The sequence below is a fragment of the Gymnoscopelus braueri genome, assembly GCF_963280865.1.
Source record: "Gymnoscopelus braueri genome assembly, chromosome: 12".
NCBI lineage: Eukaryota > Metazoa > Chordata > Actinopteri > Myctophiformes > Myctophidae > Gymnoscopelus > Gymnoscopelus braueri.
The window spans coordinates 12,975,879-13,003,847 of NC_137614.1; the positions used below are offsets into that span (position 1 = coordinate 12,975,879).

At 42.5% G+C, this 27,969-nt stretch overlaps 1 protein-coding gene across 1 annotated transcript in view; it reads left to right on the top strand.

Moving 5' to 3' along the window:
• The window catches only part of lrp1ab (low density lipoprotein receptor-related protein 1Ab), a 165,553-nt gene that overhangs the window by 122,642 nt on the left and 14,942 nt on the right, over positions 1-27,969 (top strand). The window contains exons 54-74 of the mRNA XM_080445809.1: positions 261-401; positions 1,788-1,975; positions 5,621-5,804; positions 6,129-6,214; positions 6,312-6,431; positions 7,586-7,773; positions 9,466-9,671; positions 12,694-12,882; positions 13,585-13,733; positions 15,733-15,826; positions 16,461-16,577; positions 17,447-17,566; positions 18,264-18,386; positions 18,513-18,638; positions 19,215-19,331; positions 21,499-21,605; positions 23,164-23,296; positions 23,621-23,743; positions 24,705-24,827; positions 25,693-25,833; positions 26,534-26,671. Of these exons, the coding sequence (XP_080301935.1) occupies positions 261-401; positions 1,788-1,975; positions 5,621-5,804; positions 6,129-6,214; positions 6,312-6,431; positions 7,586-7,773; positions 9,466-9,671; positions 12,694-12,882; positions 13,585-13,733; positions 15,733-15,826; positions 16,461-16,577; positions 17,447-17,566; positions 18,264-18,386; positions 18,513-18,638; positions 19,215-19,331; positions 21,499-21,605; positions 23,164-23,296; positions 23,621-23,743; positions 24,705-24,827; positions 25,693-25,833; positions 26,534-26,671 (2,913 nt within the window). The remainder of the gene's footprint in view (positions 1-260; positions 402-1,787; positions 1,976-5,620; positions 5,805-6,128; positions 6,215-6,311; positions 6,432-7,585; positions 7,774-9,465; positions 9,672-12,693; positions 12,883-13,584; positions 13,734-15,732; positions 15,827-16,460; positions 16,578-17,446; positions 17,567-18,263; positions 18,387-18,512; positions 18,639-19,214; positions 19,332-21,498; positions 21,606-23,163; positions 23,297-23,620; positions 23,744-24,704; positions 24,828-25,692; positions 25,834-26,533; positions 26,672-27,969) is intronic.

A 27,969-nucleotide genomic window follows, 5' to 3' on the forward strand; every position in this document is an offset into this window, starting at 1 on the left:
ACAGCTTTAGTAATTAGTTTCGGGGGGGGGGTCATTTCTGGTGTTAAGCTTAGACTTTACTAGGACCAGTTACAAATTGCAGACAGGTGCATTTTTATGGCGGTTTTAAGTCCACACCACAACTATAAAGATGACACTGGCGAACGATATAGTTCCAGCGTAACAGTGCTTTCATTGCTTTGGTGTGTGGACAGACCTTTAAATCAGGCTTAATCGTCCAAATGCTATCTCTCCCCTCTCTCTCTCTTGTCTCCTTGCAGAATACCCCACGTGCGGTCCAGAGATGTTCCGCTGTGCCAACGGCCGCTGTCTCAACCAGAAGAGCTGGGAGTGCGATGGAGAGTTTGACTGTCATGACCGCTCAGACGAGGCACCCAAGAACCCTCGTTGCACCGACTCAGGTCACTGCTACTGCAGTTTGCACTGTACTAACAGCACGTTTACACTGTTAAATCCAATCCAGAGTGTTCGTTTAGCCCACTCAATCCGGGAACGCTTCTGTGTCATTTTAGATTTTAGCTACAGTATAACCATTATTTTATACTTTGGCTATTCAAAAATAGCAGATATACAAGCTCATACCACGGCACAAGCTTGTAGATCTGCTATTTTTTAACTCAAATCTTTGCTTCTGAGGGGGGCGGGGGGTGGAGAGTCCCTGGAACAACATATTTTGATGGGTAAAACCATCATACCCAAAATGATATATGTATTTGGCCGCCGACCCCCATCTCAAAATATTTTGTTCCAGGAACTCCTAGAAGCAAAGATTTGAGTTAAAAATGTTGTTTAGAAAAATATATATTATATTCAGATTTGCACAAAAAACTGAGCGGCACCTGTATATCTGCTATTTTTGAATAGCCAAAGTATGAAATAATGGTTATAGCTAAAAATCTAAAATGACACAGATGCGTTGCCGGATTGAATGGGTTAAAAGGGGATGAAACCCTAGGCTGAGTTTGTTTTCCAGTTGAGGGTAAAAATTACAGCAGCAACATACAGTAGCTGCAGCTAATACAATTTATAATGGCGGGTTAGATTTAGGTGTGCCAATGTGCAAGCGTTGACAAAACTATTACAACATGTCATGACTAGCCTGTCATGTTTTACCCTTCTGCAGTTTTTAACTTGCACAGGAAAACAAACTACAAAATTGTCGTGGAGTTTTTTCGCCCATTTAACCATGAGTGTGTAAAAAAAATTACTCTCAGTGACACTCAAAATTTGTAGCGTACATTCTAATTGCATGAGGTGTGTGTACTAATTGTGGTCACTTTTTAACACATTCTTTGCCATTGACGGACATCTTCGTCATTTAAAATCCACCTGTTTACCGCCATTGACGGAGATCCAGAACCCAAGTCATCCGAAGATTTACTGCTCCATTCACTCCCTGGTTAACCTATTACTTAAAACTCCTGTATCTCGGCTCCTGTGTACTTTTTTTTTTACTATGTATTTTTGGCCAAACATGCTATTTTCAACTGGATATAACAAGAGAACGGGAGGTCACAATGACATTTTTCCCCCCACGTAAGCACAGTGATTTCCACTGTGATTAGCAACGATCAGAGGATCGATCATACTGGAGATAAATATTCTGTGGTTCTTGAAAAATTACTCAGAATGCTTAAAAATGCTGGCAGAAGCTACCTGCCAATAGTAGAACACCCCCTGGCAGTGAATGTGTTAAAAAGACCAGGAAAAAAAAAGAAGACCATGGGGTAAATCCTCCACCCAAGGAGACGTCTTAACTTGCGCAACCATTTTCTTTATAATTACAGAGAGGAAGTGCAATGAATCAGCCTTTATGTGCCGTAACGGGAAGTGTTTGAACGAGACGCTGCTGTGCGACCGCAATGATGACTGTGGCGACGGCTCTGATGAGCTCAACTGCTTCATCAACGAGTGTCTCAACAGCAAGCAGAGCGGCTGCTCACAGCTCTGCGACGACCTCAAGATTGGATTCAAGGTCAGCTGTGTTTTAGATATTGTTGTGGTTCGGTGGTGGAAAAAGTACTGCATGTTTTTTTTTGCTTAATTAAAAGTATCAATACCGGAATGTAGAAACGCTCTGTTGCAAGTAAAAGTCCGGTAATCAAAATTTACTTGAGTAAAAGTACAAAAGTATTGGCATCAATATATACTTCAAGTCATTATGCAGAATGTCCCATTTCACAAGTTTTCAAATGTATAAAAATGTTTTGAAAATAGCTGATCTACAAGCTCACTTGTGAGCTTGTAGATCTGCTATTTTCAAATGGCCTAAATGTATACAGAGCTGAAGTGGTTAATGTATGTTTTGTAATTATAATCGAAATCTATAAAGTAACTAGTAACTAAAGTTGTCAATTAATTGTAGTGGTGTAAAAGTATAAATATTTGCCTCTGAGATGTAGTGGAGTAGAAGTAAGCACTGAAAATTGGAAATACTCCAGTAAAGTAAAAAAAAAGACCTCAAAATAGTACTTGAGACATTTCTGTCTCATTAACCCTATATACTTCTTTCTCTGAGATCCCTCATGGGTCTAAATCTCAAATCTCTTTGCCGAAAATAGCTGATCTACAGGCTCACAACGCGTCGTGAGCTTGTCGATCGGCTATTTTTTGCAGAATGTTTGCCTATTATGATATGCCCGCCCCAGAATAAGGACACTAGGTTTCACATACTGCGTGGTTAAAAGAAGCAGTGCTAATAAGGCAGCTGTTGCCGATGTGGTCCATGTCCCCTCCAGAAGACTCCAGAAGATGTGTAGTTGGTTAGAGAGGAATGCATGACTTCATGTGCCAGTTGATGGTGTAGTCGTTAGGGCTCTCACCTTCCGTAGTTAAGACGTTCCCTTGCTAGACCGTTCCAATCCCACCCGAAGACCTGCTCTGGGTGCCTAAGAAACACTATAGGCTGGTTATCATTCCATTTTTGAGGCGAGGCTCTGTAGGAGGCGAGCCATCTGGAAGAGGGTCTGGCTATGAGTGCGTGGGCTTTTCTGGGGCTAATCTCGCAAACCACTGGAATGATCAGCATGCTGCCAGAAGGTCCATGCATTTCTTTTCCATGTTTCCTTTAAAAAAAAAAACCTATACATATTTAACTTACATTTAATGCTCAAAGTCAATGGTTGTTTAGATCAAATTTATAGCTCATTTATTAGCCCAAATATGGAGTTCTGTATGGTATGTCATACTGTAGACACGCCATAGTCTGAACACATGAACTCCACGTGAGAGCCACACCATTATTAGACCCTGTATTGTTTCTGTATGTCCTGCAACAGTATCCTAAGCAAACATCTTTTTCTCCGGTTGTCTATTACCGGATTAAATGGCAAAACAAAACGTTATGTTACATATACAGACACTGACAGGCATCCTCCTGACCCCAGCTTCAATTGTTTGGCGGCACATTTTTATCAATGGTGAGTTTAAGGAGGTTCTGAGAGAAAGGGTTTTTCGTGAACCCACAGCTCTGAGGCATGTGGTTATGTAAGACAATTAAAGCCATGTGTTTTGGGTCTCATTCTTGAATGTAGGAGGCCAGTCTCAGAACAGTCTGAACTCTCCGTGAACCCCTCGTGGCTGTGCTGTTATCGCTGTGCTCAGGACTTCATTTCAAAAGAGGGGAGGACCTTGAATCTGTGCTGCGAAGGCTCCTGCACACCTTACGTCTGATTTATACTTGGTTGCATGGACATAATACAGTATATGTATCCGCTGCGATGGCCACTGGGATTGTAGGTCAACGTCACTCCGATATTGGCAGGGGCACCTTGCCATAACTCCACTGCAAGAAAAATACCTAAGCTGACTTTCTTTTTCTTTTTTTTACCATTACTGTTTCTATCTAAGCAGGTATATTTTGTTATGAAAACCCTTTTTTTTTATTTCACCAAGTATCCTGTATCATATAATTCAATTCCAATTCAAATGAGCTTTATTGGCATGAGAAAACATACGTATACATTGCCAACGCAAGTACCAAAATATAATAACAGTTGAAAATGGGGAAAGTATATACAGTTGGATGGGGTACCGCATTGTGTAAACAGAGCTATGTCACATTGCGTCCTTATATTCACGTTATACTGTATGTACAGGGTATAAAGCTTTTTGAGACAAATACCAGCAATCTTTTGCAGTCACTTTGGGACAAATAGCAGCATTTTTTCTCAAAACGATTTAAATAGTATACAAAAAAAGCCTTAGTGTTACGCACCGAAAAAACTAAATCTACAAGCTCACAGCCGCCGTCGCTCTGCGATGTGTTGTTGTGAGCTTGTACAGTTGCTAGTTTTGTTGTGGCAACACCAAAGCACAACTACAGTAAGCATAAATCAGCCTTTATGTGTCTTGTAGACAGGTGCGTAGGAGCTTAATGTCCGTAGGCGAGAGAAGAATAGACACTGTATTTGTACAAAATGTTTCCGTTCTTAGACATCCTTTTGGGTAAACTTTTTTTTTTTTAATGTGGTGAAGGTCTAAAGACCGAAACTTTGTTTTGCGGCTGTGTGTGGGAGTCCTCGTAAGGATGAGCGATCTGGTTACGGGGATGTGGGAACGGTTGAGACGTCTGAGGAAATGAGTTATGTGTCAACCTGATCCATATCCTCCAAAATGATGTGCCACGGTGTTGCTTTCATCCAAGTACACAGTAAAGCCTTTGCATCCCTATTCTGGGGGCAAACATTCTGCACAAATAGCAAATCTGCAAGCTTACAGTGTGTCGCTTGAGCTTGTAGATTGGCTATTTTCACTGAAGAGATTGGTGTAGAGGGAAAAAGGAGGGGTCCCTGGGGGGGACTCTGGTCAATGAGGTATATAAGTGGTTTACTCTGAAATGTTAAAATGACCCATAAGCTGTGTACTGTATTTTCAAACATTTTACTACGTTTGCTTTTGGTGCTTTAAGTATATTTTGAAGCCAATACTTTAGTACTTTTACTCAAGTAACATTTTGAACACAGGCCTTTTACTTGTAACGGAGTTTTTTTATATTGTTGGTATTGCTACTTTTACTTAAGTAAAATATCTGAGTACTTCTTCCACCACTGGTGTATGTGACGTGTGTGTACCACGGTGTCATTCAATACATCAGCATTAAGTTAAGCTACTATGCACAAGGCGAAGTGTCGGCTCAAATAATTGGGCGAGTAGTTATTATGAGAGCAGCCAACAGATTATGGCTTGTAATCAAAGAGAGCTTTTAATAATGTGTCCTGTGGAAAGATGAAGTGCATTCCATCTGGTTTTCCACACTTTTTGATCTTATGTGACGTTTATTCACTTGTAAATGCTTAAGCCAACTCAATCAATCAGATTAACGGCTATTTACAGAGTATTTGAGTTTGGCTGACGCTTGACTTCATAGCTGTTTCAAGATAAACTATCCTAGTTAAGTTTGAGTCCAATCCGCTATATATATTGAATGGGCATGGGGATCTGTGTTTTTGGTGGTGCAAGAGAAAAGCTGAATTTCTGTCAGATTGCCTGTCTTTAAAAAGTTTGGAGGTAGGCGGCTGTTGGAGATGGGTGTCAGAAGCAGAACTCGGAGTTCTCTGACTCAAATAAAGTCCAGATTGGTTGTTGTGAGAAAGCTTCTCTGTGCTCTTGGGCCCTACAGTGCAGGTGTCATCCTGGCTTCCAGCTGAAGAGGGATGGGAAGACGTGTGTGGACGTAGACGAGTGCACCACCAGCTACCCCTGCACTCAGCGCTGCATCAACACGCATGGAAGCTTCCACTGTCTCTGTGTGGACGGCTTTGAACTCAACCCCAATGACCCCACCGTCTGCAAGTCAACATCTGGTGAGGCACACATCTGTGTGTGTGGGTGTGCGTACATTCCTGTCGAAGGCATTTTGGGACACGTTATGGACATAAAACCAGTTGAATAAAATGTTTCATAAGGTCAACCATATAAGCCCTTTATACTTTGTTATACTGTTTGATGCTCACGATGCATTGCAAGCTCACAATGCATTGCATCGCAATGCGTCATGAGCTTGTAGATCGGCTGTGTTTGAAAACTTTTGAAAGTCTTTGAAAATGTTTGCCTATAATGATAAAAAATTAATGTGTTTATGTGTGCATGTTTTGATGACTGGTATTGCCCTCTGTCTTTGATTGTAGAGGAGGAGCCATACCTGATCTTTGCCAACCGTTACTACCTGAGAAAACTCAACCTGGACGGTACCAACTACACTCTGATCAAACAGGTAAAGAATAAGTATCATGCATATATCAACCAGGTAAAAAAGTGTCTCTGCGTTGTAGGTTTATGAATTGCCTCTCATGTATCTGCTTGTTGTCCAGGGTCTGAACAATGCAGTGGCGCTGGACTTCCACTATGCAGAGTCTATGATCTACTGGACAGATGTGACCACTCAGGGCAGCATGATCCGTCGCATGCACATGAACGGCAGCAACGTGGAGGTCAGCAGACGGACAAAGCTTCCATTTTCTGCATCACTGCCACACATGTGACAAAGTTGCAGTTTTGATGGATTACCAGTTGCTCTTTATAAAGCAGTAGTATAGCACCACATGTAGAGCATTTTAGCCTCTAGTTTGAGGGTAGAATCGGTAAAGCTGAAACTAAAGAGGTTGCCATAACCCATTAAGACCTGAGGCCGATTCTACAAATGCCAAATACAAAAAATTACAGTAAACAGATTGAATTATCACCCAAAAACACACAATACAGGTTAAATAAAAAATAAGATATTATAAAACGGTTTACAAATGCCTTCTAAATCAGTAGTTCTCAAAGATCTACGTGATTCAAAATTATTCAACATTTTTCAAACGCTTTAAAGATAAATTTTGTTTTTAAAAAAATAGCAGATGTACAAGCTCGCAGCGGGGCACGAAGTGACGCCAGTCGACGTGGTAAAGGGAAAATATGAGACGTGATATTTGTTTGCCGGTTAGATATGGCCGTCATTAGTCAAACTGTGCACATCAGTGCATTATTGCTGACACACCCACCTCCGGAACACCACATACAGATACAGTACACACAGCCACAGTTTAGATTCACTGATGGGATACTTTGTTAGCGCCGGCATGGAAGTCAGAGAATCCTGTGCATGGTGGTTATCGGCCAAATGTGCCGGCTCACCGCCCTCAAACTAGAAGCCATCGATCGAAAATGTATCTGCAAATATAAAATGCTCTGATCGGACAGTCTTCTAAAATCCTAATAGTTTTCTGAAAAGCTTACGTTTCTATATCAGTGTTTCTCAAACTTTTTCATGTCAAGGATCTCCCAAAATTATATTCGGCCGCCGACCCCCCCATCTCAAAATATTTTGTTCCAGGGACCCCCAGAAGCAAAGATTTGAGTTAAAAATGTTTGCTTAAAAATATATATTCAAATATTTGCACAAAAAAAAAAAAGATTTTTCTAAAATAGCAGATCTACAAGCTCATAGCGCGGCACAAAGTGACGCGCTATGAGCTTGTATATCTGCTATTTTTGAATAGCCAATGTAGGAAAAATATGGTTAAAGTGGTTACACAGATGCTTTTCCCGGTTTTAAATGGGTTATTAATACATAAGTGTGTGATTGACCTATATCTGGCAGGTGCTGCACCGAACCTCCCTCAGCAACCCCGACGGCGTGGCAGTGGACTGGGTGGGGGGGAACCTGTACTGGTGTGATAAGGGCAGAGACACCATCGAGGTGTCCAAGCTCGGCGGCGCCTACCGGACGGTCCTGGTCAACACCGGTCTGAGGGAACCACGCGCTGTGGCCGTGGACGTACGATATGGGTGAGAAACTAACGACACAGTTAGAACCTGTGTAGTGTGTGGTGTATATTTGTACTATGATGGTTTGGGTGTTTTTCAGTAGTTTTTCCAAGTAAGTCAGGAATTCTTTAAATAGAATTGGAGATTGATTTATCCTACAATCCTCATCATCATACTATAAAATGAGGAAACCTCTGCCTGTCCTTCCTTCTGTCTATCATCATCAATTTTTATCCTCAGTGGGTTAATAAATCGATCTGAACTTGCACATCGGCATTGACCATGTCCATTGGCATATGCAGGGAGTATATAAGAAAGCCAATTCTTCACTTTTCCCTCATTTAAGCTATTTATTAGCATTTATGTGAACTCTCACTCTATTAAGACTGCTGTGGGTGGAGATGGGTTGTAGTCCAGGCAAACTAGCTAATTTTGGACCTAAAAATTAAAGTAATTGTAACTGACTTTTTCTGTTCACAGACCATTTCTATGAAGTCACCAGAACAACATACTAAAAGTCCTAAGAAATCCTAGTTGGAAATATGTTTAATTGGCATCAATCCAAAATGTCAAAAAGCCATATAAAATATCAATCTCAGACAGAAAATTGGGCTTACCATCATTTTATATGACTTTTTGACCAAAATTGGTGGCCCTTTGGGATTGATGCCAATTAAACATATTTCCGCAACTAGGATTTCTTAGGACTTTTAGTATGTTGTTCTTGACACCTCATAGAAATGATGTATGAAAAAGATTCTGTTACAATTTGTTGTGAAACATTGGTTTGCCTGGACCTAGGGAGCAACTCAAGGGAACAGTGCCACGGTTAATTGATCGGCAGATGTTTCCAATTGTCTTAATTGTGCTCTGTATCTGGGCTCAGGGCCATAGACATAAATACGTAGAGTAGACTTCTCATTGGCCGTTGGGACACACATCTGTGCCACTCCCATATTATGTAGGACAGCTTGCCATAAGTAACTCCACTGCAAGAAATATGCCTGAGTTATATATCGTTGCTGTCGGGCAGAAACCAGCCATCTCCATTTTTCGAACTTTTTTTAAATGTTATTTGTATCAGTGCTATTGAACACCCTTCACGTCTGTGCGTTGGTTTTACAAATATTGAACCAATGAAAAGTATTAGAAAGCGCCTCTGACTAAACCTCCTAACTCCATAGGATCTTCAAACTGTCTTTCAAACCAGCTAACTCCAACTTGTGGAGATAGTTGTTTTGTCCATCATTGATTAGAATGACGTCAGACCACATTAATGGTTAAAACCAGCTCACTCCACTTGAGCTTTATCTTGGTAAAGTGATGATAATATAAGGACACATTCAAGTATCTGACAATGTATAGAGTCACCATTATGGACATAGCTGGTTCCTGCCCGACAGCAGAGATATCTAGATATAGTACCTGAGACGAAAACTTTTTTTCTGTTTTATAACCGTCAGCCTACTGTTACTTTCTGTGCATAAGTGTAGTCGCACGTTTTCAGAAGGTGGCATACCCATTTCCTGTTCTAGTTTATATTCCCATACCTTCGTTTAATTGGCTCGCCAGCAGGTTTGAACCAGAAACACATATGACACCTTCAAGGTCAAGTCTGCAAAATGAACTGGAAAACATGGGACTCCAGTACGCTTATGTCAGAGCCTATAGACATTACAGTTAATAACACAGTCTTTCACTCTTGGCCGTTAGGTACCTGTACTGGTCGGACTGGGGAGACAACCCCCATATTGGTAGGATAGGGATGGACGGCACCAACAGGAGCGCCATTGTAGACGACAAGATCACCTGGCCCAACGGCCTGACTCTGGACTTCATCAATGACCGCATCTACTGGGCCGACGCCAGGGAGGACTACATCGAGTTCGCTAGCCTGGATGGAACCAACAGACACACAGGTAATGGGCAATCTGTGCAAACACACACTACCGACTATTGTTACTGGATTAAATAAAGGAACAGTTTAGTTTTTTTCCAGAATGCCAAGTCAGTTATGTACTGTAAAACAGTACTGTACTGAAAATACCTGCACAGTGTCATACACTTGCTGAATATTTAGTTACATTTTGGTCAAGTTTTTTATACATTTTGGCCCTGTGAAGCTCATTCATTGTTTGTTTGTCACCATATGCCTGAGGAAGGTCTTTGATCTGTGCCACCTGGCACTGCACACCCCTGGGTCAAATTGGACACACACAACAGGTTTGAGGACCGGGACAGACAGACAGACAGACAGACACACACACACACAGATTTCGTGAATTAATAGATGGAAGATAGATACTGTATAACTCTGTAATACATATTTGCTAGATTTTTTTTTAGATTGTTTTACTTGACCTGTGCACCTGTCACCAAGACTTTAATTCAAGACTTTGGTTATGTAAAACAGAAGACATGCGTACTATATTAGACCAACAGAAATGGCTCATATTTACGCTCTCTGAGTTAAATGAATACGACGGTGTAGCACTGTACACACACTTGTATGAGAGCCATGGAGCATACGCAAGCAGGTCAGCTGGTTGCTGGGGAGAGTCATACAGCCTGGACCCAGGGGACAGGCAGCCTGAATAGGGTGGATTATTCTGACCACCAAGGGCTCCAGCATGCATGACGTCTGAATAGTGCTCCCTTGTTAGCATGCTCGCTACAATAGCTGATATTGTCAGCCAACCAGGCGTGCAAGGGAATGCACGAGTGCAGGGGAGGTCTCTATTGAAATTCCCCACATTTGCTAAACTCCATTTAACACACAAGCGTTGCCTTGCACAATGCATGCCCTGAGGATTGTCATGCCCGACAACAACTATGGCGTCATGTCACTTCCTTGGCGGTCCAGAATTTGCATAGTGTAAAATGTTTGCCAGGGTGGGTGGGTGCGCTGGGGGGGGGGGGTATACAGTCTGGGAGAGCTGGTCGTGAGGAAGAATTGTTTCGTTTTAAAGAACTTCTGCTGACATGGAATATGCATAAAATGTACAACTACACAACTATTTTATTTTGCAATCACATGTTCAGGTGAAATTCACTTTACAAGTAATCGTAGAGCATTTCATAAAACTGATGGGATTTTATCAGAAATGTCGGTCATAACATCACAAAACATCAAACAGATTCCTGGTTATCTTGTGTTACTTTGTGGTGTTGGCTCACCTTCAGCGGGGGGTCCTCTTTGTTTGCTGAACGAGACTTGGCCTGTTTGAGTTCAGATAAGAGCAGATCACAGGGCATCGGCTTCCAATCTGACTGACTCAGCTCCAGTCTAGAGTTTTGAAAACTCGACATGCTAAAGTTGAACATGATTAACAGAGAAAACCACGTACAATAGCACTGATTATTCCCAACATGGCACTGATATGCTCCAGGCAGGGCTAACCCAAGGTCACCTAATGAGTATTCTCGCGTAGCCAGACAACTATTCCACAATCTCCGAATGCTATATAGCAGAGGTCTTCAACAGGGGGTCCGCGACCCCTAGGGGGTCCGCGGAGGTACTGCAGGGGGTCCGCGAAATTGTTGTTTGATTAAACAATATTTTTGTTTGAAAAAAAGTTTTTTTTTCATTTTTTTCTCCAAAATGTCAAATTGTCTTTAAACATAACATGAATCCATAGCAAACAGATAAATGGAGGCACAATGCACAATAACATGGTATGTTTATACATATTTTGTAGAGAATTTTTATTTTGCACACCTACTGGGGCAGGTGCGTATAGGAGCAGGCAATATAAAACACAATTGTACATAAATATACAATATATGTGGTAGCCCCCCCTACCCTACGAGGTAGGGGGTCCCTGCTCCATCTCCCCATCAGTTTGGGGGTCCCTGGCCTGAAAAGGTTGAAGACCCCTGCTATATAGAGTCTGGAACTACACCTCATCAGTCATCTGTTCGTCATTTCTGTTCATGAAAATATATCTTAAAATATCTTAAAAGATCTGCTATTTCCGGGCGTGCGACACAAGCGTGCAACTAAGTTAAGCTAAATGAAGTACTAGGCCCCCCCCCCCCTTTCATACGTGTGGAAGTGCATCCATGCATGTGTGTGGCCTATTGCGTTTTTACAACAGAACCAAGCTAATGGCGTGTTTCCATACCAGCCTGTCCCAGTCCCAGATACTGAGAGCAAACACAAGGAGTGTAATGACAAGTATATGGGGGCGGAATTAGAGTGCAATTACAGTGTAAACCCTAATGAAGCATGGAAGCAATTACGTAATACAGAGATACACTGTAGGGTAGCCCTTGCAGAGGTACTGTACACGTATCGTTCTATCTCAACTTCAACGGTTGATTTGTGATTCCATTAGCGCCACAAGATTTACCTGAATAATTATTTGGGGGTTGGTATAACCCGTAAAACTCACCTGACGCACCTCTTCTTCAGACTTTACCTCATCACCCCCCTAGGACTCCTCTCTCCTTCCCCTTGTCACCTTTTGATAGATGCTAGTTATACTACGAAGATAAGGTTACTTCTTATCATGTTTTTGTTATTTACTTTAGATTTGTTTTGCTTCATCACAAATGTTAAGAATGTTATTTGGATAAGCATATTAGGTGCTAGGCTTGTTGTTTACTTGGTATCCTAGTTTCTTTGAAGTGCTAAATGGTTGTCTTTGTACTCTACTTATGTGACTTAATCTACCCAGTCGTCTCTTGATTAGGGTTCATGCTTACTCTGATACGCACTTGTGTAAGTCGCTCTGTATAAGAGCGTCTAAACGTCTAAACTGTAAACAGTTCTGCGATTCAATACATCTGTCTTAGTACGCTATACAATTCTCTGGGAGTATTAAAAACTGACCCTTTCGAGTCCATATGACTGTATATATATATATACTGTATATACTTGAGAGGGTGTACAGTAACTGAACATTTGTTTATTTTTTATGTTTCTGTGTGTGTCTGCAGTCCTGACCCAGGACATCCCCCACATTTTTGCCATGACCCTCTTTGAGGAGTACATCTACTGGACAGACTGGGAGACCAAGTCCATCAACAGATGTCATAAGACCCTGGGCACCAACAAGACCACCCTGATCAGCACCCTACACAGACCCATGGACATCCACATATACCATCCCTACCGACAGCCTCCGGGTGAGCCAGACGCTGGTGTACAGCTCTATCAAAGCAACAACAACATCTACAGTATAACAACACACACTTAACCACTGGAATCCCTAGTGTCCCTATTCTGGGGCGAACGTTCAACAACAATACCTGATCTACAAGCTCACAGGCAAAGAGATTTGATGTAGAGGAAACTATTCGATGATCAAGTGTAGAGCCCTGGGGGACACCGGTTAACTAATATAGGCCAGTGTTTTAACCCATTAAGACCTGAGGCCGATTCCACAAATGCCTTCTAAATCAGTAGTTCTCACACTTTTAAGATTTTTCAAAAATGTAAAAAATCGCAGATGTACAAGCTCGCAGCGCGGCACGAAGTGACACGCTGTGAGCTTGTATATCTGCTATTTTCGAATAGCCAACGCAAAAATCTTAAATGACACATGATGCTTACCCGGTTTTAATGGGTTAAGTGGTTAAGCCTGATTTATATTTCGTCATGCACCGCTGTCCCTCGCCAAAAAACAGCCAATCAATAAGCTCCCCAACACATCGCGTTGCGACGCACTGTGAGCTTATATATCGGCTGTTTTCAGCACGCAAGTATAAATGAATCATTACACACTCACTCATACTCACATTATTCACAGAGACACAAGTTTCCTAGGCGTGTTTTTTTTTCCAAACTTGCACCACTAAATGAAATCTCTCCTCCTCCCATCTTCCCAGTGCTCAACCATCCATGCCAGACAAACAATGGCGGCTGCAGTAACTTGTGTCTGCTGTCCCCGGGGGGAGGCTACAAGTGTGCTTGTCCGACCAACTTCTACCTGGCCAACGATCAGCGCACGTGCATGTCCAACTGTACTGCTAGCCAGGTAAGGCATGCTCTATTTCAGCGGTTCTCAAACTTTCATTTCAAGTACCCCCCCAAATTAACATCTATATCTATCTGAAAGTAGTTTGTGCAAGGGACACCCATACAAAATTTGATAAGTTGTTTATTATTATATATACAAAAACATTTTGTTTGGTACACCCACTCCAAATGGCAGCATCATACAAATACAAATAAAGCAAGATTGTTTGAAAATAGCAGATCTAGAAGCTCACATTATATTGTGAGCTTGTAATTGTAGATCAGCTATTTTCAAATAGCCCATTTAATTACAGTAGGGTTAAAGTGACTAAACTGATTGATGCTATATTAACTCATTTTGCTGGGGACCCCCTGGAGCTCCTACTGTAGGTTACTCTGGGCCATGTCTTTTTGATCTACCAGGTGATCAGATAGGGCAATAGAGGTGATCAAAAACAACCATTATTAAACATTATTTTAATGGCCATAAAACCTGTATCCCCAGATAGTCAGAATGTATCTTTAATTTATTATTCATTTAAATTATTGACTTTGTTAGGTTTTATAATAAATTATTCACTTATTCTATGCTTGTATCCTCCTATAATTTGACAAACCTCTGTAGTGGTGTAGTGGTGAGGCCAAAATTGGTTCTGCCCGTTTCTCCTCAGTGGCTGGAGCAATTGATCTGAATTTGCACACAGCCATTGACCATTACCATATGCACCTAACAGCGAAGCCCGTTTTCCGATTACAATTCTCAGCTGTTTATTAGCGCTTTTGTGTTCGCTGGCTCCCGGGTTGCCAGATCATGTGCGCATATCCCCCCACTTGTATGGTCTAGTTATTCTAATTAGCAGCCTATTGTCTCTGTCAGGTGGAAACCTCATGTGTGCAAAACTGTTACTTTTCAGGATTCAAATTCAAAAGTAGCAAAAGTAGCAGATCCACAGGCTCAAAACGTGTCGCTTTGCGCTGCGTTTCGAGCTTGTGGATCTGGTCTACTGTTGTGTGACACTGTAGTGTGGTGAAGTTGGGCATTAATCTACGAAAAAACACACAAACCGCTAAAATATGGAGATAAGAGGTTTCTGCCCGACAGCAACGCTATAATAAGACATAAAAGCAGTGGGGGGGTTTTCACAGTCTGGCACTGGGTGATCACACCAGCCTTGGAAAAGGAATAAAGTGATCATGTGCCCGAAAAGGTTGCCCACCCCTTGTTGCCCACCCCCTGCTCTGGGTACTAAAGCCTGGTCAGCTTTAACCCATTAAGACCTGGAACGCATCTGTGTCATTTTTTGATTTGAGCTAAAAAGCATTATTTTACACTTTGGCTATTCAAAAATAGCAGATATACAAGCTCATAGCGCGGCACCGAGTGCCGCGCTATGAGCTTGTAGATCTGCTATTTTTGAAAAATCGTGAAAATGTGGGCAAATCTTTGAATACATATATATTCGTTAAAGCGAACATTTTTTAACTCAAATCTTTGCTTCTGGGACCCCCTGGAACAAAATATTTTGAGATGGGGGTCCGCGGCAAAATACATATAACTTTGGGGGTCCTTGACATGAAAAAGATTGAGCACCACTGATATAGAAGCAGGTTTTTCAGAATAGTGTTGGGATTTAGGAGACATGTAGAATCGGCTTCAGGTCTTAATGGGTTAACCCATTAAGCTACGAGCTTGTCTGCTATTTTTGAATAGCCCAAAGTATAAAATAATGGTTATAGCAAAAAAATCTAAAATGACACAGTATGCGATCCCGGATTGAATGGGATAATGCCAAATTGAGACAGAGGGACGTTTTCCATTCTCACACTCAGTGTGTGTTTTTTTGTTTGATGAACTTCTGGTGTCAAGTGATTATCTATTGACAGCTGGCCGTCCGCCCGGTGCTACTGTAGCCTCTGTGGTTACATCACTGCCACTCAGCGGGCGATTATATGCTGTGGTATTTATTATGCGTTATCATCACCACTGATTTATGGCCCTTTTGTCGTTCTCTCTCCAGTTCGTGTGCAAGAACGACAAGTGCATTCCTTTCTGGTGGAAGTGCGACACGGAGGACGACTGCGGAGACCGGTCGGACGAGCCGGCTGACTGCCGTAAGTGTTTTTTGAACAAAGGAGTGCAGGAGAGAGGGGGCGGTGACGACGGGGAGAGGGTGAAAGTTCTGGCACGTAGAGGATGTGCCCGTCATGTCGCTGTCAGGCGGAAACCTTTATGCACAAAACCGTTACTTTTGAGGAAATGGGGGGGGGGGGGGGAAAGAACCTGTGTTGAACCTGTGCTACGCAACATGTTGTGAGCTTGTAGATTGGCTGTTTTCGTTACTTCTGCTCAACACTTGTCATATGACAGAGCTTCAAATGGGGCATTCATTTATGAAAAAAACTTTGTTAGAGAAAAGTTGTTTTGCACACCTACTGGGACAGGTCCATAGGAGCAGGCAACCAGTGCAACATGAATAAAAATGTCCCGCACACTTACAGGAGTAGTTTATTAGGCTACAACGTTTCGGTCTAAACGACCTTCATCAGGTATCCCTGATGAAAACATTAAAAGATGAAATATGGAGATTCAAGATTCCTGCCTGACAGCAACGATAATTAGACTCAGAGTAAGAGATAATGCCCCTATCAGGAAGAAAATGAAAAGATGTTTGTGTGTTTACGATTTTTGAGGGAATGTAAGGTACAGTACTAACAGCTCAGGTGTGATCTTGTTCTCCTGCTGCAGCCGAATTCAAGTGCAGGCCAGGCCAGTTCCAGTGCGGTACAGGCATCTGCACAAACCCCGCCTACATCTGCGACGGAGACAACGACTGCCAGGACCACTCCGATGAGGCCAACTGTGGTACGGCCAGCTCGCTCTTTTTTTCCCCTTTAATGAAGTCATCCCATTTCACATTCTTCCCTTTTTTTCTCCACCTTTCTCTGTCATGTCTTCTTTTATCTCTCCCTTTGGTTCTCCCTGCTTTTATTTCCTATCTTTCTGTCCATCTCCCCGTTCTCTCTGGAATTCATTATCTGTATCCTTGTAAAGTCTATTATTAACTCGGCCTCCCAAATCGCAGCTTTTTGTCCGGTGCTGATGTGCACTCTGGCCACCGGCCATCTGTCTGCATGTCTGTCTGATACCCAATTTAGGGCACGGTCACACATAAGGCATCAGAAGCATTAGCCTACCAGGCGCTCGGATGGCGCAGTGGTAAAGTAGCTGACCCACCATCACGGAATCTAGGCGGTTTGGGATCCACCGTGGTGCATCCGGCTTTGTTGAGCGTTTATACGAACACGATTGGCCCGTGTTTGGGGCCAACTGTGTTGTGTCCTCGATGTGTTGTGTGCTTATAGATCAGATATTTTCTGTCCTATGACAAAGTATAAATCTTTGTCAACCCATTAAGACCTGAATCCAATTCTACAAATGCCTTCTTAATCAGTAGTTCTCAAACTTTTTCGTGCCAGGGACCCCCAAAATGATATGTATTTGGCCGTGGACCCCCCATCTGAAAAGGTTTTGTGCCAGGGACCCCCAGAAGAGAAGATTTGTGTTAAAAATAATCTAAATTGTTCAACATTTTTCAAACACAAAATGTTTCAAAAATAGCAGATATACACGCTCTATACGAGCTTGTATATCTGCTATTTTTTGATAGCCAACGATAAAATCTAAAATGACACAGATGCTTTCCCGGTTTTAATGGGCTCATTGTGTTGCAGATATCCACGTGTGCCTGCCCAGCCAGTTCAAGTGCTCCCACCCCAGCCGCTGCATCCCGGGCATCTTCCGCTGCAACGGCCAGGATAACTGCGGGGAAGGAGAGGATGAGAAGGACTGCCGTGAGTTAACAACCCTCCTGTTGGCTGTGGCCATACTGTAGCACTCTTCTACTTCTTCTCTCTTTCCGTTCACGGGCACATTTCCGTGTTTTGAAATCGGCAGTGGCGTAAAGTAACCTGAGTACATTTACTCAAGTACTGTACTTTAAGTGCGATTTTGAGGCATTTTTACTTTACTTGAGTATTTCCAATTTTCATTACTTTTACTTCTACTCCACTACATCTGAGAGGCAAATATTGTACTTTTACTACACTACAGTTATTTGAAAACTTTAGTTACTAGTTACTTTGTAGATTTGTATTATTATTACAAAACATACATTAGCCACTTCAGCCCTATATACATTTCGGCCATTTGATGCGACGCATTGTGAGCTTGTAGATCTGCTATTTTCAAAAGATTTTCATACATTTTATGCATTTGAAAACTTGTGAAATGGGACCTTCTGCATAATGAGGTCTTTCTACTTTTGGTACTATAAGTACATTTGGATACCAATACTTTTACTCAAGTACATTTTTAATTCCGGACTTCCACTAGTAACAGAGTATTTCTACATTGCAGTATTGATACTTTTACTTAAGTTAAATTGAGTACTTTTTCCACCACTGGAAATCGGTATGTTCTGGTTGGTCGGTTTGGTGCTTCACCGCTATCGGTGATTTTTGACTGTTTTTGTGCTCTTCCGCTCCGTAGCCGAGGTGACATGCGCGCCCACACAGTTCCAGTGTGCCATCACCAAGCGCTGCATCCCCCGTGTGTGGGTGTGTGACCGGGACAACGACTGTGTGGATGGATCGGATGAACCCGCCAACTGCAGTAAGGACTTCCTTACTTGCAACTTCTAAATTCCTTTTTTAGCCCATTGATCATAGGTTGTCCTTTGTTGTCGTTCCCCCCGCCAACCCCGTCAACAACCGACCCCCTCTGTCTCTGTCTCTCCAGCCCAGATGACGTGCGGCGTGGATGAGTTCCGCTGTAAAGACTCTGGGCGCTGCATCCCGGCCCGCTGGAAGTGCGACGGCGAGGACGACTGTGGTGATTCCTCTGACGAGCCCAAAGAGGAGTGTGGTGAGTGTCTGAGGTCCTGCATGTCCAGATGCCTTTTTACAAGCCTTTTTTACATGACATGAGATAAGAACTTTATTGTCCAGAGATGAGAAGTTTATTGTCCAGCCAGGAAGGCGGGTGTCATTGAGGTTTTCCTATTGTCAAAACTCGTCACACTTTTTTTTGGTGTAGGAGTGAAGGAGTTGTTCAAATTACTTATTTTCTATCGATTACACACCCCATGAAGTCTCAGATTCATGGACTTTTTTTTGTTTTTGTCACATTCCAATAATTTGGTGGCCGGAGTAAAGATGCTAATGTCTCCAGTAGGAGACACAAATGCAGGTTATTTGAGTCTCCTAGCAGAGAGACTGCCGGTCATCAAATTATTGGCTTAGGAATACGACAAAAACAAAAAATAATCCATGAATTCAAGGCTTTATGGGGTTTTTAATCGATAGAAAATAAGTATTTTTTTGGGTGAACTACTCCTTTTAAGCGTATTTATGGTGTTGTGGTGACTAAATACACATTCACATTCCACTTCCTCTCTAATAACTAATAACTAATTGGTAATTTTCTGCTGTTTTTGGACAGCTGAGCGAACCTGTGAGCCCTACCAGTTCAGATGTAAGAACAACCGCTGTGTGCCGGGCCGGTGGCAGTGTGACTATGACAACGACTGTGGGGACAACTCCGATGAAGACAAGTGTGGTAGGTCTCACTGCCGCCTCTGGAACGACGCCCTTATATCCCCGTACACATCTGCTATCTCATCCTCTCCAAAGTAACTGCAGTCGACGTCTTGTCTTTGTGTAATAAATGTACAGTAGGCACCTAAAACTGGTCCGTTTGTGCATAAACTGTATGTAAATTCACCCGTTCAATGCTAACCTCGCTGCCCCCTGAGTTTCACACTTGATTAGGGGTGTTCCGATATATCGTCCCGCGATATATCGCGATACGTTTTCGTGACGATATGTATCGTTTTGGGGGAAAAATATTGTTTTGAAAAATAATAATATATATATTTTGTGGCAATAATAATAATGCAAAAAGAAGTATTTGTTTGCATTTGCTTTTTTTCCCCCCCATATATTTTCATATTAAAAAAGTGCCATATCGATATCGTATCGATGTTGTGAGCCCAATATCGTATCGCCTCGTGAAATTTGTGTATCGGCACACCCCTACATTTGATTGATCACGTTGTTGTCTCACCGAGAACATGTCCTGTCATTTCACTGTCATTTCTCTGATGCATCTCGCCTCATCTGATGTTTGTTTCATTCCATACTCTCCTGTTGGCATGAGCCAGAGGTAGGTCTCTCCAGCGCTACATGTAAATCCAGACCCCCCCCCCACTCCTGTGTGTCTAAAAAGCCTGATTTATACGTAACCCATTAAGACCGGGAACGCATCTGTGTAATTTTTTTGATTTCTTTGGGCTATTGAAAAATAGCAGATATACAAGCTCATAGCGCGGCACTGAGTGCCGCACTATGAGCTTATATATCTGCTATTTTCTTTTTAATCGTGAAAATGTGTGCAAATATTTGAATATATATTTTAAAGGGAACTCAAATCTTTGCTTTTGGGGGTCCCTGGAACAAAATATTTTCAGATGGGTGTCCGCGGCCAAATACATACAATGTTGGGGGTCCTTGACATGAAAAGGTTTGAGAACCACTGATAAATATACTGTAGCAACATACGTTTTTACAATAAATTGGATTTAGGATTTAGAAGACATTTGTAGAATCCCCCAGAAGCAAAGAGAGTTAAAAAATTTCACTTAAAAAATATATATATATTCAAAGATTTGCACACATTTTCACTATTTTACAAAAATAGCAGATATACAAGCTCATAGCGTGGCACTTGGTACCACGCTATGAGCTTGTATATCTGCTATTTTTTAATAGCCAAAGAAATCTTAAAACGACACACAGATGCGTTCCCGGTCTTAATGGGTTAAAGTTGCGCGCCGGTAACTGCTCACCGAAGATTTGCAAACGTACAAGCTCACAACGTGTTGCGAGCTTGTACGTCTGCTATCTTCGGAGAGCGACGCGGCACACAACCAAATATAAACGAGGCCTGACTTGGTAACCTCCTTGTTGTGTCTCTCTCATCCCACCCTGTCTCCATCAAGGTGCCCCATGACACCTATTATCCCGTCAAACTGTGAGAGGTTGGAAGCAGGGCTCCTAAGACATTGTATCGTGTCTTTGTGACTAGACATCACTGCACTTCCTGCAGATTTTCACAATGACCTCAACTGACAATCATGTATAGAGTGGCGCAGTGGTGGAAAGTAATTAAGTACTTTTACTCAAGTACTGTACTTAAGGGGATAGTTCACCCCCAAATTGACTTTTCTTTCTATCGATTACACACCCCATGGAGACTTGAATTCATGGAGATTTTCCTAAGCCAATAATCATCTTTCCGGTTTCCGCCGGTCATCAAATGATTGGCTTATTCTCCATGAATTAAAGGCTTCATGGGGTGTGTAATTGATAGAAAATAAATCATTTTTGGGGTGAACTATCTTTAAGTAGGCAAAATATTTTACTCAAGTACAATTCTGAACGCAGGACTGACACAACTGTGGTATATCGCTACTTGTACTAAGTCAAAATTCATAGAGTACTGTTCTTCCACCACTGCAGTGTCGCAGGGTCATTTACATCCCATTATGAAGTCTTCCGTGTCCATGGAGCTCCTCTTCTGACCTCCCATTGTCCTTCCTTCCGTGTGTATAATCCCCCCCCCCCCAGTGCAGCCCTTGTGACGAGTCTTGTGGTGGTTATCAAGGTTAGAATATCATTACCGTGCGTGTTGTTGTCACATGGGTTTTTCCCCCCCTCCTCTGCAGTGCCGCGGCAGTGCTCGGAGAGCGAGTTCGCCTGTACCAACGGCCGCTGCATCGCCGGCCGGTGGAAGTGTGACGGCGACCATGACTGTGCGGACGGGTCTGATGAGGTACCGTTAACAACACAGTCATTCTCAAACCTTTTTGTCATTTCAAGGACCCCAATCTTAAAAAAAGAAAATGTAATTGTTTTTATTCAAATTTTCCGATGTTTTTGTAACATACAACCACTCAGACAATACGTACAAAAAAACAAAAACAAACAAATAACAAAACAAAACAAAAGCAACAACAATGACAAAAAACTCTGCATCGTTTAAATCAGGGGTCTTTCAACCTTTTCAGGCCAAGGACCCCCTAACTGAGAGAGAGATGAAGAAGGGACCCCCTCTATATATTACATAAAATTGTGTTGCAGATTAAAGCTTTTCATACAGTAGATGTTGGATTCATGTTAATGTGTATTTTCAGACATTTAACGACTTAAACCGTCAATTGTTAGTAAACTTTCACTTTGTACTCGGTCTGCTTTTTTTCCCCCTCTTTGCCGAAAATAGCCGATCGCTGCGAGGCGTTGTGAGCTTGTAGATCGGCTATTTTCGGCAAGAGTTGTCCTTAGATAAGGGATGCTAGGGTTCAAGTGGTTAATGTAAAAAACAATGATCCTATCACACAGAGATTTGGCGGACCTGTAGCAACTCTGAGGACCCCCTAGGGGTCCCGGACCCCCTGTTGAAGACCCCTGGTTTAAATAGTATACATATTCACTTTACATCACTGCCACAGCAACATCAACATTATAAAGTACAGAGCTTAGAAAACGAACGAACTAACGGTATTCGGCCATAAAAATTCAGTTTAAAGGTAGGACCGATCAAAATAAAATTTTGTTAATAGCCAGATGCTTTACCGCTTTTAATGGGTTCTCATATTTGGTCCTCACTAATGTTCATTATCAGATGGCTCCATTTCTGTCTACTGTGGACTGTGGACAGTTGAGAAACCTGCCTACCAGTGACATCATCGGTAGGCGGGTTTGGTCATTTATTAATGCAAGCAGCGCCATGCCTTCTGTTTCTATGCTCTTGCATTAATAAAAATGTAATTTAAATTAAACAAAATTCAAACTGACGTTCGTGGCTCACTGATGTCATTGATTGCTTGAATACTTCATTAGTCAGAAATGTAAACAGCACTAGGTACGTAAGACATTAAGGCTAAAAGGATAACACAGAAAAGTCCTATGTAATTAAATTCATCAACATAGCATAAAATAAACAATTAACAGAATGATACATGTCATCAACAGATACAAACACTATGTCGTCACTGTCGGGTGGAAACCTCATATCTCCAAAACTGTTACTTTTCAGGATACAAATTCAAAAACGGCAAAAGTAGCAGATCTACAATCTGAAAACGCGTCGCTGCGTGAGGCGTTTCGAGCTTGTGGATCTGCTACTTTTCATGCTTTTGTGTGACGCTGTAGTATGATCAAGTAGGGCATTAATGTACGAAAAAAACACGAAAAGGCTTGGTCACATGAAGACAGAGGTCCACATAGGAGCCACGCCGTTCCTCTGTGGATGCACATCGTTTCCTTGTCGAGTGATTGATTTTCACGATCAACGTTGTGGTGTGTGTGTGTGTGTGTGTGTTGCTGCTCAGCACGGCTGTGATCTGAAGTGTGACAACGACCAGTTCCAGTGTAAGAACGGACACTGCATCCCCATCCGCTGGCGCTGCGATGCTGATCCTGACTGCATGGACGGCAGTGATGAGGAGAAATGTGGAAGTTCCGGTGAGTGTGTGTGTGTGTGTGTGATTACTTAAACCCTCTAGTCTTAGAAAATAGAAGATCTACAAGCTCAAAACGTGCCTGTAGATCTGCTATTTTTGGCGAATGCCCCCCCCCCTCAAGTGGTTAACAATGGTCAACCACTCACTGTTGATGCATGTTTCTATGATTAAATATTTTAAGATTTAGCCGTGCGCCATTAATGTCATGATTATGTATTAAAGAGATTTTAATCGTAAAAGGAGTTATATGGGGGGGGGGGGGGTTATGGGGTATGCAAAGAACAAAGAAGTTGACCAAAAAAACAACAACCTCTGTGTGTCTCAGCTGGGCGACACTGCCCCCTGGATGAGTTCCAGTGTAACAACACCCTGTGTAAGCCCCTGGCCTGGAAGTGTGACGGAGAGGATGACTGTGGAGACAACTCTGATGAGAACCCTGATGAGTGCAGTGAGTACACACACACACACACACACACACACACACACACACACACACACACACACACACACACACACACACACACACACACACACACACACACAATATTTTCAAATTGCCGTAAAGTGGTTAACCCATTTAATCTGGGAAAGTATCTGCGTTATTTCAGATTTTTGCTATATATTACAGTCAGATTGAAAAAACTGTCAGATTGAAAAAGGAGTGCTCGTTTTCTTTGAGTTCACCCCCCGCAAGGCGGGATTTACGATTCTGTCTCTATCGAGACATAACTCGGAAGGCTGAAGGTGACTTGGCAACGCTCTGCACGGCGACTCGCTTGCCTAAGCTTGCTCGGCGGAGCCTCTCGTGGCTCAAGTCACCTTCAGACGGCGCGCCTCCGTCGGTGAAAACGAGTGCACCTTTTTCAATCTGACTGGTTTTCCAATCATACTGTGACATTTATAGCACATTGGTTCTCAAAGTGGGGTCCGGGAACCCCCAGGGGCCCTTTTGACTATTCAAAAATAGCAGATATACAAGCTCATATAGCGCGTCACTTCGTGCTATGAGCTTGTAGATCTGGTATTCCGAAAAATCTTGAAAATATGTGCACATTTTTGAATATATATATTTTTTTAAAGCCAACATTTTTAACTCATTTTTAACTTTGCTTCTGGAGGTCCCTGGAACATTTTGAGATGGGCGGGGAGGGGGGGGGGTTCCGCGGCCAAATGCATATCATTTTGGCGGTCCTTGACATGAAAAAGTTTGAGAACTACTGATACAGCAACATAAGTTTTTCAGAAAACCGTTAGAATTTAGAATATTCTTTTTAGAATTGGCCTCAGGTCTAACTGATTTGAATGCTATAGTAATACATTTTCCTGCGAAACCCCACTTCTCTAACCACTGCTCTTAACCTGTTTTTCCGCCTCGGCCGTTCCTCTCTCTCTCCTCCCGTCGCTCTCAGGACAGTTCCAGTGCCCGCCCACCAGGGCGTTCCGCTGTCGGAACGACCGCGTGTGTCTACGGCTGGCCAAGCGGTGCGACGGCGTCAACAACTGCGGCGACAACACCGACGAGCTGGACTGCCGTAAGTACATGGGGGACGGTGACACTGCTACGACTTTCACTTTTACTTCGCCCATTCGATCCGGGAACGCATACTGTGTCATTTTTTGATTTCTTTGACTATTCAAAAATAGCAGATATACAAGCTCATAGCGCGGCACCGAGTGCCGCGCTATGAGCTTGTAGATCTGCTATTTTTGAGGGAAAACATTTTGAAAATGTGTGTAGAAATCAACCTTATTATACAGTATGCAGTGATGGGTGTTATAGCTGTCGCAATTAATACGTGTTTTGAGCTTGTGGATCGACTAATTTCAGCTATTAGTTATTTTAAGATTAAAGAGTATTTGAAATGGTCAAACTAGCAATAGAATACATGTTTAGAAGCAACTTCCATAAACATGAATGGTCTAAAAAAAATCATAAAAGCAAAGCCTCAAACTGTGATTTCTTCAACTGGTTGGCTGTGTGTAGAGCAGGGGTCTTCAACAGGGGGTCTGGGACCCCTAGGGGGTCCTCAGAGTTGCTACAGGGGGGCCACCAAATCTTTGTGTGATGATATATTTTTACATTTACCCTTTTCTGAGGAGAACTTTAGCCAAAAAATAGCATATCTACAAGCTCACAACGCCTTGCGCTGCGAGGCGTTGTGAGCTTGTAGATGTGTTATTTTTTGGCAAAGAGGTATAGGTGTAGAGGGGAAAAAAGAGCAGACCAAGTTAAAAAATAATTAGTTTAATCTGCAACACTATTTTATACAATATAGAGGGGGTCCCTGCTTCATCTCTCTCTCAGCTTAGGGGGTCCTTGGCCTGAAAACGTTGATTTTTGCTTTATTCCATTGTGTGTGTGTGTGTGTGTGTGTGTGTGTGTGTGTGTGTGTGCAGAGGCCCCGCCACCTGTGCCCACCTGTGAGAAGGATGAGTTCCAGTGTGCCAACGGCAGGTGCATCAGCTCCACGCTGCGTTGCAACTTCTTCAACGACTGCGAGGACGACGGCTCCGACGAGATCAGCTGCGGGAAGACAGGTTGGAGTCATGCAATCTCTCTATTTAAATTTGTGTGAATTTGAAACTTGTCAAGTTGAAATTGTGATTCAGAAGGTTGCACGCACGTCCCCAAAAAGATTTGCCGGTGCTGGATAACAAAAAACAATCACTCAGAAGAAGAAAGAAACCTCATCTACGCTCCCAGAAAAACACGTTACAGCAGAGTACAATGAAGACTTGTGTGGCCTTCATAGGGTACACGTTTTTCTGGGAGCATAGAAGACAGGGTGCAGATTTCTTTCTTCTCCAAATTTAAATGGTTACTGATTAGTTTAAAATTCTTTCAAACCCTGACAACCCTATTTTGGGCAAAAATGTTGAATACAAATTAAATAGCAAAATTGGCAGGTCTATAAGTTCAGAATGCTTCCTGAAGAGACACTTTGTTAACTTGCAGATTTTCTACATGCCCTACTTTTGCTAAGTATATAGGGCAAACATAGAAATGCTTTCAAATTTGTTTAACATTGAAATGGTTTCAGATTGGTTTAAAAGGTGCTCATTTAATGTTTCATTTATTTGTTTATTTGGGACGGACACATTAATGAACTGTAAACACACAGGATTTACTGTAGCAAGAAATGCACATTTCCATTCGCAGTCCGTAACATGGAACACAGAGCATACAGAGTAATGCGTCATGGTTCCATGACTGTGTGTTTGTTTGCTGTGTTTCCAGACACCAAACTGAACGACTGCAGGAGCAACAGGACGCAGTGTGGCGACGGAGACGAGGCTCACTGTGTCACCAAAGGCACCGACTCCTTCTGCTCCTGCAAACCAGGCTTCCACAAGACTGGACACCGCACCTGTGGAGGTACACAACTAGGACAACACACAGTTAATCATTCGTTCTGCACCACGCAACATAGAGACTGTGGTCTCAAGTGGACATGGATCAAGTGGTTCCCAACCTTGTCCGTCTTGAAAATCTCTTTACACGGCAATGCCGGGTAGGCCGTGTGAATTTTCAGTGCATGTTCTTTAGATTTGTTTTGTTTTTTAAATGACTTTTAATTTTCAAAAAATTCAATTTTATTAGATTTTCAACAGGTTATGTACTGTAAAGTAGTGATAAAGACATTTTAGCCAGCAAATATAACTGTCTTGATCAACAGGAAACCAATAAGCACAGTATCGCATGCAATCAAAATTCTGAAAATACAAGGGATAAAGGAAACAAACGACACACATCATAGAACCCAATACACACAAAACAACCAAAAAACATAGAGGTCAGTCTCACAAAATAGGAGCAGATTGCATTGTTTCCTGGACAGGGCCCCTGCAAATACTTTTAAGTTCTTACTGTAGTTATCGGTATTACAATGGGGGGAAAAATAAAGGTGTTAAAGAAGAAAATACCAAGACATTTTACATTAATGATGCTTTATCATTTTGGGGGCCGCTTGCAATATCCTTACGGCCCACCAGTGGGCCCTGGCCTACAGGTTGGGAATCGCTGAGGAGTGTGTTTTTGACTGTACGACTTCACTACAGGCTTTGACACTTTTAGTCTCTGTCTGTAGGATGGGATCAGGTGGACAATGTCATGGTCAGATTTTCCCAGCGCAGCTCGGGAAACAGCATGGTAGGCGTTCCTGATGGTACAGTAGCAGTGGTCTAGCGTCCTCTCCCCTCGAGTGGGGCATTTAACCTGCTGCCGATATTTGGGGAGAGCCCGGCTCAGATTTGCTTTGTTAAAATGCCCCAACACGATCACAGCACTGTCCGGAAATACACGTTCGGCATCCATTATATGCTCGGCTAACGCACTCTGTGCCTCTTCGACAACAGCGTCGGGTGGAATGTACACACAAGCAAGAATAAAAGAGCTGAACTCACGGGGTGAGTAAAACGGGCGACAGTTAATGATAATGAGTTCTAGAGCAGTCGAGCAGTATTGTTTAATCACTGTCACGTCAGTACCCCAGGACTCGTTCACGAAAAAACATACCCCTCCACCGCAGGCCTTGCCGGACGAAAGTGTGTCCCTGTCGGCTCGGTACAGCTGAAAACCCTCCAGATGTACTGCTGCGTCTGGGACGTCCTCGGAGAGCCATGTCTCCGTGATGGCGTAGACTGCTGCAGAATGGTAATCCTTACTTTTCGCTA